This window comes from Bubalus bubalis, chromosome 5 (assembly GCF_019923935.1).
Source record: "Bubalus bubalis isolate 160015118507 breed Murrah chromosome 5, NDDB_SH_1, whole genome shotgun sequence".
Lineage (NCBI taxonomy): Eukaryota > Metazoa > Chordata > Mammalia > Artiodactyla > Bovidae > Bubalus > Bubalus bubalis.
In genome coordinates, this window is record NC_059161.1 from 37,107,782 (window position 1) to 37,122,659 (window position 14,878).

General features: G+C 44.8%; 1 protein-coding gene across 1 annotated transcript in view; it reads left to right on the forward strand.

The window, feature by feature from the left end:
- The window catches only part of SLC25A33 (solute carrier family 25 member 33), a 30,272-nt gene extending 19,880 nt beyond the window's left edge, over positions 1-10,392 (forward strand). Inside the window, exons 3-7 of the mRNA XM_006076690.4 lie at positions 578-655; positions 2,636-2,736; positions 5,028-5,094; positions 8,418-8,698; positions 9,890-10,392. Of these exons, the coding sequence (XP_006076752.1) occupies positions 578-655; positions 2,636-2,736; positions 5,028-5,094; positions 8,418-8,698; positions 9,890-10,092 (730 nt within the window). The 3' untranslated portion in view covers positions 10,093-10,392. The remainder of the gene's footprint in view (positions 1-577; positions 656-2,635; positions 2,737-5,027; positions 5,095-8,417; positions 8,699-9,889) is intronic.
- Positions 10,393-14,878: the final 4,486 nt, after the last annotated feature.

Here is a 14,878-nt window from a genome sequence, read left to right on the forward strand (position 1 = left end):
TCTCTTTGCTGTCCAAGGAGTCTTCTTTTTATTACCAAATGCTATTCCATTGTGTGACCAGGTTTCATTTGAAACACACTGCTTTGACCTTCCCCAGATGCCATGAAGAAAGAAATGTGCATTGTACTTGTAGTGAGGTGTCTAGTGTGGTGAACAGAGTTAGTGACCCTCATGTGACCCTCAGCATGACCAGAGCGTTAGTCTGGGCCTTGCAGACAAGAGTGCACCTTGGGGTCACTTACAAGGCTTGGACTTGATAGCAGCTAGTAAGGAAAAGGTTCTGTGATACCTGTCAAGTGCTCTTTTTGCCTTGCAAGAATGCCCATATGTTGTGCAAACCTTGAACATTACCCCTGTGTGGACAAGAGAGCTTTTGAAGCATGTTTTTCCACTGTAGTAATGAAGGCAGTATTCTTCAGTCTTTTGATTCTGTATTGTAATATAATCAGATAAGACCTCAGGGGGTTTGTAAACATTCTGTTCTTTATTCAAGGAGCTAATGTGAAGATTGACCCCTTATCATTTTGCATAGTCCTTGCCTAAGGATTTTAAAGATATATTTTTTCTTATTATTCAGGTCAATCTTGGAGAAGGAGGGACCAAGGTCACTTTTTAGAGGCTTGGGTCCAAATTTGGTTGGAGTGGCACCATCAAGGTAAGCAATGAACCTTTCAGCTAGCCCACAACATACAGTATGTAATACACAAAGTCCTTTCTTAACCAGAGGGGCAGTACTGCTAGATGACTAGTTTCTTTTTCTGTGTGAGAATCCTAAATGCATCTGATGTATAGAAATAGTGTTAACTGTTGGTATGTCTTTCAATGTGTATGTGTTAGAAAGAGGCTCTTGGTTGTTGTACTCTTAAGTTGAAAATTATTCTGCTCCCATCACCTAGAACTTTCTCTGTTTGCTCCTCCTAAGTGTGGTGTGTGGTCAGCAGCAGTGGCGTCACCAAAGAGCTGATTTAAATGACAGGATCTCAGACCCACATCAGAATTTGCATCTGGAAGCACTCATCTGAAGGAATTTTAAAGGCTTCTAAGTTTTACTTAATGTATTTTTAAAAATCCCCATTTTTGTTGCAAGGTTTAATTCTCTTTAAAGCTTATTTGAATACATCGAGCTGCACTGTCCCAATACAATAGCCACTGGTCACATGGGGCTACTTGAATTAATTAAAATTAAAAATTCAGTTCCTTGGTCTCACCAGCCACATTTCAGGTACTTAATGTTCACATGTGGCTAGTGGCTCCTGCCTGCGGGACCATAGGTGTAGAGCATTTCCAGCTCCGCAGGAAGTTCTGTTGGGCAGGACTGATGCAGAGGATACACACGTGTGGACATGAAAGGGAATGAATGTTTCTGTGTGTGGAGGGGTGGGGACAGTGTATCTCTGAAAAGCAGGTAAGAAACTGCTTCTAGAAATTGCCTTCTGGAAAGGGGAGTTGGGTGTGACTGCTAGGACACTTACATGAATCGACATATACAATAGATCTTTACAACAAAAATGAGAATGTCATTTTATATGAAGTGAAGACTAAAAGCTTCTTGAATTCTTACGGGTCAGTGCTCCAGTTTATACACAGATCTCCTGAGGATATTATAAATATGCAGATTCTTATTAAACCCTTTTGTTCCTTTAGAATTCCGTAGCTTGTGTGTGTGTGATCTATTGAAAATACAGCAAGTACTAGCCTGTGAGATTATATGGGGCACGAATTATTAAGAGTACACAGACATGCTGCATATATGTAATTGATGAAGAACTTGGAGTCATTCTACTTGGGGACAGTGCTTAACTTGGTAATGCCCTTCAGTCTGATACAGAGTCTTGGCCACCACACCCATTTAGAACAGTTGGGACCTAGGGAAAAAAAAAACAAAAGACAATTTTATAACACAATCATGATAAGTAGTCAGCATCCTAGGTTGAAAAATACATTCTGTAATTGATCCATTGGCCAGCTGGAAAAAAAGAATGCCATTTTCCCTGGCATTGCTGGTGAAGAGCAGGGAAAACCACAAGCAGCCTCTGCTCCTCAGCCCCGATCTGGGAGGAGACAGATGAGGGGAAAGCAGACAGGCAGAGGAGACTGGAGAGCCGGGGTGGGGTGGGAGGGAGTCCCACCCTTCCAGTGGTCCCGTTCTGGGGCAGGGAGTGCATCAGTGGAGGGAGCCCTTTATGGAAACGTGTGCCAGCCTACATGTCCCTATGTGGTCCCGAGTCATCAGGAAAAAGGTTCAAATTACATGTGACACACTCATTATGGTATAAGGCAGGACACATGTGATATACATTGGAAATGTATTATAAATTTTAACAGTTACAATATATGTTGGTGCTTAAAAGGATTGGCATTTATCCAGAATGAAGAATGTAAATGGACTTCATATGTATACTATCAAAACCTTGTCTTCCTCAGTTATTTAGGACACTTCCATCATCACAGACTACTTTCTGAAGGGACAAGCAGGAGCTTCCCCAAGGCGGCTGCAGCAGGTTTTGGTTTGAGCCCAGATGAGGTTAAGCTTGCGATTACCTATTAACCTCTTCCGCATATTCCTGAGTTTGTCAGAGGTTGCATGGAGCCAGTGTCCCAAGATGTCCTGACCGTTCTCTCTTTGCTCTGACAGGGCTGTGTACTTCGCTTGCTACTCCAAAGCCAAAGAGCAGTTCAATGGCGTCTTCGTGCCAAACAGCAACATCGTGCACGTTTTCTCAGCTGGTTCTGCAGGTGTGTTAGGCCAGTGAGTGCTCATGAATGTCTCAGCTCCCCAAAGCATGCGTTGTGCCAGAAAGCCTCTTTCCAGGAGTTAAAAATTAGCTCTCTGCTTCTTTTGCACCTGAACTCATTTTTCTGAAACTTTGTTAGAATTGATAAAATCTGAGTATATGAGAACAGCTTGTAACTTGCTTCCATTTATTCTCCCTTAAGATTGACATGTTAAGACTGACGTGCTCATGCGTGCTGGTGCTTAGTGTGATGTATCTTTTAAAGGAATGTTAATGTGTTTTCATGTCTTTCTATCACATTTTTTTCTAAACTTTGAGCTGCTTTTCTGTGACTTCCCAGGTGTCTAGCATACCCTGTGTACAGTTGTCCTTAGCAGCTGGATTCTGGATGAGGGCTCGGGCCTTGTAGTGGGGTTTGTTTAGCAGGGTTGGTGATAGATGAGATGTCGTTTCTGTTCTTTTTTGAGGGAATCATTCCACCTACCATAGAAAATTCACAACAGGATTTTTCTCCCAGGAAATACTTGGCAGAAATATGTCAGTTGTAGATTGCTGCGAGAAGGCCATGCCATTTTCAATATAAATTTTATGTCTGTTTAAATAGAAAGGTATTTTAGAGAATTAAATTGACATTTTATGAAAAATTTCCACCCTCTGCTGACCTCTAAATTGTATGTATCCATTTTCTTCCTGTTCCTCCAAATAAAGGTACTAAGAATTCATCTGAATAGTTACAGATAATTTTTGGATCCCAAATGGAAAATGACATTAGCAAAGATGCTTCACAAGAAAGGTGTTTACAGGATATGGAGCTGGCAGGGAGGTCAGAGGGATGGAATGTGGGGCCTCACTGCCTCAGCCAATAGTGAGTTAGCCGTAAACTAAAAGCTGGGCACCGGTTTTGCAACTTTTGACAAATTAACTTAGAGAAACCCTTGGTAAATAAAATGGACCTGAAGGGAAATTTTGTTTTTTAAATAATCTTCAATTTGCTGTTTCAAGGAGCTAATGTTGCTGTAATTGGTTTTTCCCCTCCTTCCTGGTAGCATTCTTTTTCTTTTTTTGTAATGCAAGTGTAGTTGATTTACAAAGCTGTTTTAGTTTCAGGTATACAGCAGAGTGATTCAGTGTCTTACAGTCTATTACAAGATAGAGTATTGTTTCCCATGCTATACAGTAGGTCCTGTTGATCTACGGACTATCTGCGTGGTCTTCCCACATGGCACTAGTGGTTAAGAACCTGCTTGCCAGTACAGGTAGATGTAAGAGATGCAGGTCTGATTTCTGGGTTGGGAAGATCGCCTGGAGAAGGGCATGGCAACCCACTCCAGTATCCTTGCCTGGAGAATCCCGTGGACAGAGGAGCCTGGCAGGGTCCACAGGGTCGAAAAGAGTCGGACACAACTGAAGCATGTCTAGGGTCATGCTACCATACCAATCTAGATGTTTAGACTGTGGAAGGGATGACATATTCCAGAGGACTTGCTGTGTGTCAGGTCAGTGATACACGATACTGCTGCTTTTTTGGTTGATGGAGAAGGCAATGGGAACCCACTCCAGTACGCTTGCCTGGAAAATCCCATGGGCAGAGGAGCCTGATAGGCTGCAGTCCATGGGGTCGCAAAGAGTCGGACACGACTTAGCAGCAGCAGCAGCAGCAGAGTGATTAACAACATTAAGATGGAGAAGACTTAAAGATGGTTCCTATGGCAGACCAGTCTTAAAATGTCGATTTCCTAAAATGATCAGTCAGATATCAAAATGTCTAAGTTTGGATTCGGGTAAATGGAGATTTAGTTTCTTCTATTTTAAGTTAAATATAAGGTATTCTTTTGGATTAGATCATAATTTCTTTAAAACAAATTATTTCTGGACCTGATGCTTTCAATTGAGTTTCAGAATAGTTTCATATTTACCACCATAGGAATCACATTAACAGGAATACCAACAGCACCAGCTAGAGTCTGGAAGGACTAGTAGTCGTCCTCAGTTGCTCAGTTGTGCCCTCCTCTTTGTGACCCTTTCGACTCTGCAGGCTCCTGTGTCCATGGACAGGGCTCTAGAAAATTGAGATTTACTTTAGTTCAGCATTACCAATAGATGTTGCATTTTAGGGGACTATATTTTCCATCTGTTGTGTGGAAATGGAACTGCTTCTTACCATTTTTATTATTAAGCCTTGAAAGCCTGATTTCAATGTTTACCATATGGAAGACATGGCTTTAATAAGCATTGGATCTGTTCGGTGATAACATTTTCTATTTGTTTTTGTTTTGTTTTTTTTTCTTCCAGCTTTTGTCACGAATTCCTTAATGAACCCTATATGGATGGTTAAAACCCGGATGCAGCTAGAACGGAAGTAAGTTTTTACTTGTTCCTTCTTTAATGTAAGACTTGAATTCTCAGGGGTTTTTTTTCTTCCGCCAGTTCCAGTTGTAGAGTGAGACCTATAGCATCCTTAACCATCCCCATCTATGTTTTATCTGCATATAAGCATATGTAGAAACTTCTCTTGTGTTGAGGTTTATACTGCCAAGCCTCAGCGGGGAGACAGAGGCCAGCAGAAATAACACACAAGGGGATATCAGGAGTTCGCTCAGGTGTGGCCTCTGATCCCCGGGGTAGTCCTGGGTCTCTGCTCCTGGAGACCCCGCCCCCAGGTGGAGTGCTGTGAACTGTGCTCTAAATGGCCTTTCTTGTGGGAAGGTGCCAGAAGAGCAGCGCCCAAAGCCTCAGAAGGGGCATTTTAGTCTCCCAAGGCCCTCAAATATCCTGGATTTCTCCCCCAAAACTGTAGCCAGGGATTCTTAACATCTCTTATGCTCTGGGTTCCTTTGGCAGTCTCTAGTGAAGCCTACAGGCACTTTTTAGAATGATTTTTTTCTCTCTCTTTTTTGCACTGGGTCTTCATTGCTGCAAGTGGGCTTTCTCTAGTTGCAGTGAGCGGGGGTGCTTGGACTTCTCATTACAGTGGCTCCTCTTGTTGCGGAGCACGGGCTCTAGGCACACAGACTCAATAGTTGTGGCTCGAAGGCTGAGTTGCCCCTTAGTTGCACGTGGACTCTTCGTGGACCAGGGATGGAACCCATGTCCGCTGCATTGGCAGGCAAATTCTTAAGTCCTGTACCACCAGGAAAGCCCTAGAATGACATTTTAAAAGCAATGAAAACCAATTATTGAAATACAATTATCAGTGTTTTTAAAAGTTACAATATATTAATATACTTCTTTAGTATATTAAATAACAAGATCAAGGAGCATCCCAGTAACTACTGTAATTTCAAGTCAGTGATGATGATGATAAACAGTGTTTTCTGATAGGATTCTAAGTACCCTTTTGTTACTAGGTTGCCTAGAAATGTGTGTGGGGCGCTGGAAACTTCCAGCTAGTCCAGTCTAACCTTCAGCTACCTATAGAGAAAGGAGGGGAGAGAGCAAGCAAGAGCTCCACCTAGAAATGGGGGTGGGCTCTGCCTTTGCTTATTTTTCTCTCGAATGACCCGGGTAGCCTCCGAAGTGGGTCTTTGACATTCCCTGTCCGTTCTACCTGAAGGAACCTTCTAAAATGTACCAGGTCTAATCATTTAGAAGAGATATCTTGCTCAGAAGCCTTCAATGAATGTCAGTTACTGTCAGGGTCAAATTCTAACTCCTCAGCTTAACCTTCAAGGTCCTTGGCAGTTTTCAAAAAATGTCACTTGGTCTCTTGCTTCGGTCTCCTTGAATCTGCCTTCCTCACTAGGAATAGAACTCTCAAGAAGCTCTTGTCCTACGACCTCCTGACCAGTCCTCTCCTAGAGCGTCTGGGCAGTTACTTCCAAGCGTGCACACAATGTCCTCACATCACTTCTGTTTAGCAGAGGATAAATGCATCGGTCAGCTGAGAGCCTTCTTTATGTGCATTTGTTAAAGTCTGCCTGGTAATGACCTGTGCTCAGGACATTTTAAAGCTATGTTTGGTGGGCTGTATTGACAGAGCCCTCAACAACCAGGATTTATTGCATGTTTTCCTGTGCACCAGTGGCAGCAGAAACAGCAGAGAATAAGACACAAGCCCTGCCTTCCCAAAGCTCACAGCTTCACAGAAAATAAAGAGAATTATAGGTTGGTGGGAGAAGGGGCCAGCAGTGCTCCAGGACCCTGGGCGGGTGGGAGGGAGTCCCTGATGCAGTCTGCATGGGACGTGCAGGGAGGCAGCCAGGGAGGGGCTCTTGTGACAGGGATGTCTCCCTGTGTCCAGAAGCCCAGTGGGCACTGGCAGTGAAGGTACCGCAGGCAGAGACTCGGGTGTGCAGCAAATTTGGAGACAGGGAAGCTTTGTTCATTCTGAGCAGCAGAAAGTAGGGGTGTGTCGTGCATGTGAATGTGCTGGGGAAGGAGAGAGGTACAGGGAGATAAGGCTGAAGAAGCCGCACCCTTGAAAGCCCTGGGGAGGAACGGGAGCTTGGACTCAGCTGTATTTGGAGGCAGTGTAGAGCTATTAGAGCAGGGATTCCAGGGCCCTGTCCCCAGGGGATGTTTGGCAGCGTATGGATATTTGTTTCTCATAGCTTAGGTGGTATCTAGTGGATAGAGACCAGGGAGACTGCTAGATACTCTACAACACATATGACCACCCCCAGCAGAGAACTGTCCAGCCCCAGAAATCCCAGTAGTGCCAAGACTGAGAGACCCCGTGTGAGAGGATGGTAAACAGGGGAGTGGGTGCTTGCGTTTGCATTACAAAGGTCATTCCAGGTAGGGGGCGGGAGTGGGGGGACCCAGTGCACTGATCTGCTCCCCTACAGGAGGGCCTCCGACCTGCGCCCAGCGTGAACGCTATCCAGTCCTGGGATTCTGTGTGTATCCAGGCAGTTTATGAAAACTTCCTGTCGTGGGGCAGGAGCATCCAAGCTGAAGGCCTTTTAATTATTGTATAGTTTCTTCCGTGTTTATAAGTTTACAAATGTGGGAATAATGGAGGGACTTCCCTGGTGGTCCATCGGCTAAGACTCCAAGATCCTGATGCAGGGGGTCTGGTTTCAATCTGTGGTCCAGAACTGAGATCCCGCATGCCGCAACTAAAGATCCTGCATGCCGCAACTAAGACCCGGCGCAGCCAGATAAGAACCAAAAAAAGAAAGAATAGAGTCAAAATAACAGCATTTGGAGACTACAGTGGTAACAAAGAGCACTTAAACTTACCACCCTGTGAGATTCTTGGCGGATTTTCCTTCAGTGTTTCCTTAAAGCGTATTTGTATTATAATTGTACTTTACATGGAATTTCGTCTTGCTCTCCACTTTAAGCACTTCCCCATGTCTTACTGCCTTCATGACTCTTTCAGTCTAGTCTGTGTACCATCCATCCGCATGTGTAGACACATGGATGGTTTTGATTCTATTACAGTCATATTTTCCTCTTTGGTGAACACCTTCCATCTAGCTCTTCCCAAAGGTAGATCGAAGACTCTGAGCACTTGTCTGCGAGTTGGGACAGATGCGCGTGCCATCCTGTGGGCCTGTGGCCCCACGTAGCTGATGGGCCTGGCCTCACAGTGGACAGGACTCAGCCAACCCCAGACCAAGGAGGACTATGGCGCCTCCTCGTGTACTTTCTCTTTATCATCCTTGTGACTTGGGGGCAGCAGGCAGGCTCCTCAGCGTGTGGCGTAACGGCCTGCCATTGGTCTCCTTTGTGCAGAGTGCGAGGCTCCAAGCAGATGAACACGCTCCAGTGTGCCCGCTATGTTTACCAGACGGAAGGCATCCGCGGCTTCTACAGGGGATTAACTGCCTCGTATGCTGGGATTTCGGAAACCATCATCTGTTTTGCTATTTATGAAAGCTTAAAGAAGTATCTGAAAGAAGCTCCGTTAGCCTCTTCTACAAATGGGACTGAGAAAAATTCCACAAATTTTTTTGGACTTATGGCAGCTGCTGCTCTTTCTAAGGGATGCGCCTCCTGTGTCGCTTACCCCCACGGTAGGTCCTGCCTGGCCTTCCGGCGCGGTATAGTGGCCACTGGTGTGTGTCAGTACTTCCAGGCCTCTGGGGTTCAAATGGAGATGCAGGTACCTGTGGGTGATGCAAGGTAGCTGAGTCCCAGCACAGCCGGCTTCAGCTCGTGCGGGCAGGTCATGCGGGCGGTGGGAGCTCTGCTTTCCTTGGCTCCACCTGATTGTGGCCAACACTCGGCAGAATGTGAGCCCTGTACTGTGGAACATCTGATGTTTTCAAAGAAACAAAAAAAATCTGGATTTTATTTAAAATTCGTCAAAAAAAAATGATATGGGAGCCAAGCTTTTTTTTAAAAAAAAAAAAAAATTCTCTCAGCTTCCACCTTGAATGGAATGCTGAGGAAAGCTACAAGTTTATTTTGTAAGGAATTCATAATAGACCTCATGTTCTACTGAACTACTTTTTTTAAAAAAACAGCTCAGTTTATTGTGCCATGAAAAACAGGTTTTGTTTTCCAACGCCTGCTGCACGGTCAGCTGTGGCATTGCACACGGCCAACTTGCAACAGGCCATTGAGGCCCCGTCATGTGCTGGGGCACCGAGCAGCCCCACGGGCTCTTGGGGAGGGGGTCTGCCACTCCCCACGTCACATGCCCTGAAGTCCTCTTGATGGGCAGTGCCAGGTGTCTTGCTGCAGGGGCCAGGGTGAGGCCGGGCCAGGTGGGCAAGACTCTGAGAAAGGAGGAGGTGGTTTTTTAAGCTGGATGAAGTGGAGAAGGATCCTAGTAGGAGGAGAAAGTTGGGGAGTACATAGGAAGAAAGCCTTGTTGGAGATACCACTCACTATACTTAATATAAATTAGGCCTCCGGGGAAGTGACAGCATTTACTTAAGAGCAGAAAACGATAAACTGTCTTAAAATTGTCTCATTCAAATGAAACTTTTATTTTTCTAATCCTTTAGAAGTCATTTGGCACTCTTAACCCTTAGAAGTATACGTAAGTCTTGGGACAATTGACCAATTCCTAGAGTTAGAAAATGTTCTGAAAAAAACTCCTCATGGTCTGTGTGGCTGCCCCATCTAAACAGAGCTGAGATGGCAAAGAGCCACCGTTGCACATTAACGTGTGTAAAGCTGGGTGCTTTGCCGTCTCTCCGTGCACCCTTTGGAAGTTCAGTTCGCCCGTAGCCTGAAATGCATGTCTCTTCCTGCAGAAGTCATCAGGACGCGGCTCCGGGAGGAGGGCAGCAAGTACAAGTCCTTCGTCCAGACTGCTCGGCTGGTCTTCCGGGAAGAAGGCTACCTGGCCTTTTATAGAGGACTCTTTGCCCAGCTCATCCGGCAGATACCAAACACTGCCATTGTGTTGTCTACCTACGAGTTAATTGTGTACCTGTTAGAAGACCATGCTCAGTAACAGGCCAGAAAACTGTGCTCTAGAAGAATAAAACTGAGAAACCCTAGAGAATTTTTTTTTTCCATTGACATGTAGAATGTTTGAGACCGAAACAGGAAAGCCATAGAATATCTGGCTCGCATCACCTGTTGGACATTTCCTTTTGGATTCATGCTTTCTGGAAGGTTTAAATTCATTAACGTTAACAGTTAATTATAACTACTTTTGCTTGGTGTTTGTGTGTGTTTGTTTTTTTAACTTAAGAGAATACAGGATTAAGCAGCCAGTAAATTAAATCATGGTATTTAATTTAAGTATAAATTTGGTTTGTGTCCTCTTTTATGTCCACCTTATGGTAAACTGTAGCTAACGACTTCAGTTAAGCATTAGCTTAGAAACACAGAGAAAAACTAAAAGTACAGTTGTTTTCTAATATGTTAGATCCTGCTCTGATGGAAAGATAAGAGGTGTCACAGCTTGGTGGCACCGGGCAGACCAGGACAGATCTCCCAGCTGGTCTCCTTTCTTCATTTCTAGATCATCTGAGCTCTCTAGCTGCCAAGTTAAAAAAAAATAAATACAACTTCCTGACACTAGATATTTTAAACTATAAACCTTTTCCCAGGTAGCTTAGTGGTAAAGAATCCACCTGCCAGTGCAGGAGACACAGGAGACTCAGGTCTGATCCCTGTGTCGGGAAGATCCCCTGGAGGAGGAAATGGCAACCTACTCCTGTATTCTTGACTGGGAGAATCCCATGGACAGAGGAGCACGGAGGGCTTCAGTCCATACGGTCACATAGAGTCAGACGCAACTGAGCGTACACAAACCTTTCCCAGAAGTTATCCTCTATCCCCAGTTTGAACCAAAGGCAAGAGTTTATATTATTTTGGCCACACCGCACATGTGGGATCTTAGTTCCCTGACCAGAGAACAAACCCATTCCCCTTGCATTGGAAGCTCGGAGTCTTAACCAGTGGACCACCAGGGAAGTGCCAAAGGCAAGAGTTTTAAAGAACAGTTTACCAACTTCCTTGTCCCTGGGTGTGTTTCCCCAGGTTCAGCCTAGTCAAGCCCAGGTACCTTCTGAGAGCCTTAGGCGCCTCCCGAGTTGGCTCCCGAGTGTGGAACGTGGCTAACGAGCAGCAGACCTGCCCTCTGGGGTCTTCAGCCCTGTTGTGGGGGCTCCACCACTGGAGAAGAAGGGCAGGATGCAGGATCGACTGCCTGCTCCTCCGAGAGAGCCCCCTTTTATCCTGGTAGGAGGCACTGGTAATTGCTGAAATACACCTAGTACAAGGTTAAAAGGCCTGGAAATGAGAAATTACCAGAGTTTTAAACCACCCCCATTTATAAAGGAACTTTAATAAACAACAAAAAGATAGTAAGATAGAAGGCAGGTAAGATCCGTGTACAGTCTTCCCCTTAGCCCTTTCACTGCAGTCTGTATGTATTATACATTAAGGTTCTTTTTCAACCTGAATGTTTAGAAAGATAATTGATTCTAATCATGGATACCTTGTAGCTTCAGTTTCAGTGGCAGATGTTCTGGTAGGGATGAGAGGAGGAGATTTTCAAATTGAAATATAGTTAACTTTTGTTCACTTTTGGTCATAAAGGAGGTTGGTTGGTGCTTCTGAGCCCTCTGGTATAATTTGCTCCAACTGTCAACACTAAATGGAAATCAAAATAAATGACTTTAGTCAAGCTCTATAGTGCTTGACAGCAAAGAGATTTCTATTCTACAAGCTCATTTTAACTGAGCAACATCTTCCTATTTTAATATTCATAGGAAAATCTGAGGGGGCTTCCCTGGTGGTTCAGCAGTAAAGAATCCACCTGCAATGCAGGAGACGCAGGTTCAATCCCTGGGTCGGGAAGACCCCCCTGGAGGAGGAAATGGCAGCCCACTCCAATATTCTTGCCTGGAGAATCCCTCAGACAGAGGCGCCTGGCAGGCTACAGTCCGCAGGGTTGCAGAAGATTTGGACATGACCGAAGCAGCTTGAATGAAACCCTGGTGGTTCCCTGGTGGTCCAGTGGTTAAGAATCCACCTGCCAATGCAGGAGATATGGATTTCATCCCTAATCCAGGAGGATTCCACATGCCTTAGGGCAACTGAGCCAGGTGCCACACCTACTGAGCCTGTGCTCTGGAGCCCGTGTTCTGCAGCAAGGGAAGCCCGAACACCTCAACCAGAGAGCACCACCCACTCACCACAATCAAAGCCCATGCAGCAACATAGCTAGCACAGCCAAATTAATTGTTTTTTAGAAAAAAGTTAGGTTGCTTAATATCCACTAGGTGGGTATGAGAATTTTTGGAGGTAATTCTTATACATTCTTGAAGTGGTAAATTTGATGTTGAGCTGACATCCTTTAGTTCTCTGCTTGTTTCTGCACCAGGGCACTGAAATGAAATGTTGAGTACCAGGAGTACAAGCAGGGAGAGAACAAGCAGGAAAAAAGCAATGCTTTCTCTGTAAAAGGGTTATTGGATTTTAAAGTGGGAAATATCACTGAGCTGCTAATGGAGAAATCCCATGATTGATTGCTTTTCCATAAGCTTAATCATGGAGATTTCACCATTTTTCAGTAGTCCTGTGGCTTACCCATCGTTTACCTGTTTTTGTGCCAAGCAGTATGTGAGGTGCTACTTAATTTCTCATTTAACAACCTTGTGAGGCATGTAGTTTCGTGGACATTTTACAGATGTGAGAGGCACTGAGGCTTGCCTCACTTGCCGAGGTAAGTCGTAAACTGACCACTCATGGTTTGTGCTGCTTGTTGAGTAGATGCATGTCAGGTGGAAGGGGCTGCAGAGCCTGTTCTATTCCATTCGCTTAAAGATTATGATGTTCAAGATGAGCTTGTACTAGGCATGCCCAGTGCAGAACAATGGGGTGCATTTTCTGTCCACATACATCACAGAGCCCTTTGAGGGGAATGTCATGCCAGCAGTCTTCCTTGGAAAGAGAATGGTGCTTAAATGCAGCATCTCACATTTTGAAGGGAAGTTTCACTGATATTCATTTATGATGAAAGCAAAAATGTGGGAAAGACTTCCAAGGCAGTGGAGCATCCACCAGACTCATCACTGCCCTGCCTCTTTGCATTTCCTGGTGAAGGCTCAGATCCAGGATGTGGGACAGATTGACCAGCAACAGGAGTCAAAGGTAACTGCTGCCAAATCACCCAGTACGGTCCAGGACAGTAAGGACTCTAATGTTAACCTCAAAACATAAATAATTGTGGCAACACTGAGATATTGCATAATTAAATACAAATATTCCTTTTTTTTTTTAGTTATAGAAGTAATTTAGCGCAAACCAATACTAAAACACTTGCATGAAGTAAATCTTCTTTACCACGCCTGCCCAGGCAACTGCTGTTCAGTATTAACAATCATCTGTTTCTATAAACATAGAACCAGACATGCAGCAATGGCCTGGTTCCAAATTGGGAAAGGAGTATGTATAGGCTGTACACTGTCACCCTGCTTATTTAACCTATATACAGAGCACTTCATGCGAAATGCTGGTCAGGATGAAGCACAAGTTGGAATCAAGATTGCCGGGAGAAATATCAATAATCTCAGATACGCAGATGACACCACCCTTATGGCAGAAAGGGAAGAGGAACTAAAGAACCTCTTGATGAAGGCGAAAGAGGAGAGGGGAAAAGCTGGCTTAAAACACAAAACATTCAAACAACTAAGATCATGACATCACTTCATGGCAAATACATGGGGAAAGAATGGAAACCATGAGAGACTTAATTTTCTTGGGCTCCAAAATCACTGCAGATGGAGACTATAGCCATGAAATTAAAAGACATTTGCTCCTTGGAAGAAAAGCTATGACAAACCCAGACAGCATGTTAAAAAGCAGAGACGTTACTTTGCCAACAAAGGTCTATGTAGTCAAAGCTACAGTAGTCAGGTATGGATGTGAGGGTTGGGCCATCAAGAAGGGTGAGTGCTGAGGAACTGATGCTTTTGAACTGTGGTGTTGGTGAAGACTCTTGAGAGTCCCTTGGACTGCAAGGAGATCCAACCAGTCCATCCTAAAGGAAATCAGTCCTGAATATTCATTGGAAGGACTTATGCTGAAGCTGAAGCTCCAATACTTTGGCCACCTGATGCAAAGAACTGATTCATTTGAAAAGACCCTGATGCTGGGAAAGATTGAAGGCAGAAGAAGGGGACGACAGGATAAGATGATTGGATGGCATCACCAACTCGATGGACATGATTTTGAGCAAACTCCAGGAGATGGTGATGGACAGGGACGCCTGGTATGCTGCAGTCCACGGGGTCGCAGAGTAGGACATGACTGAGTAGCTGAACAACACATGATAGTTTATTCAAACATATATTAAAGTTAATGTGCATGTTGGTTTTTTTTTAAAGTGTTTCATCCCTCTAAGACAATACCTATAGCTCTGACATTCTAATAGTTGAATTACTTTCCGAAGCATTGGCTGTCCCATGATCCAATTACCCTCAGGAGCGGAGGTCATGTTTCTACAAACTAATTTTTTGACTATTGGAGTGGCTTCAGTGGAAGAAGCTTAAGAAGTTCCAAGTTGCCGCAAAACAGCATCGCGCGTACGGGCCGGGTTTGGCGAGGCATTGGGAAAACAGGACAAGCAGGGGAAAGACACTAGCTTGAGATGCTGAAGTTGGCGGACTTTTGCGGAAGGCGCCAGAGAGAGAGGCGGGAGCAGAAGACGGCTGAGCAGGGCTCCGCGTCACCTCCCACCTCCGGCCACGGGAGGGCGCGCTCGGGCCAACACCGCGACTTCC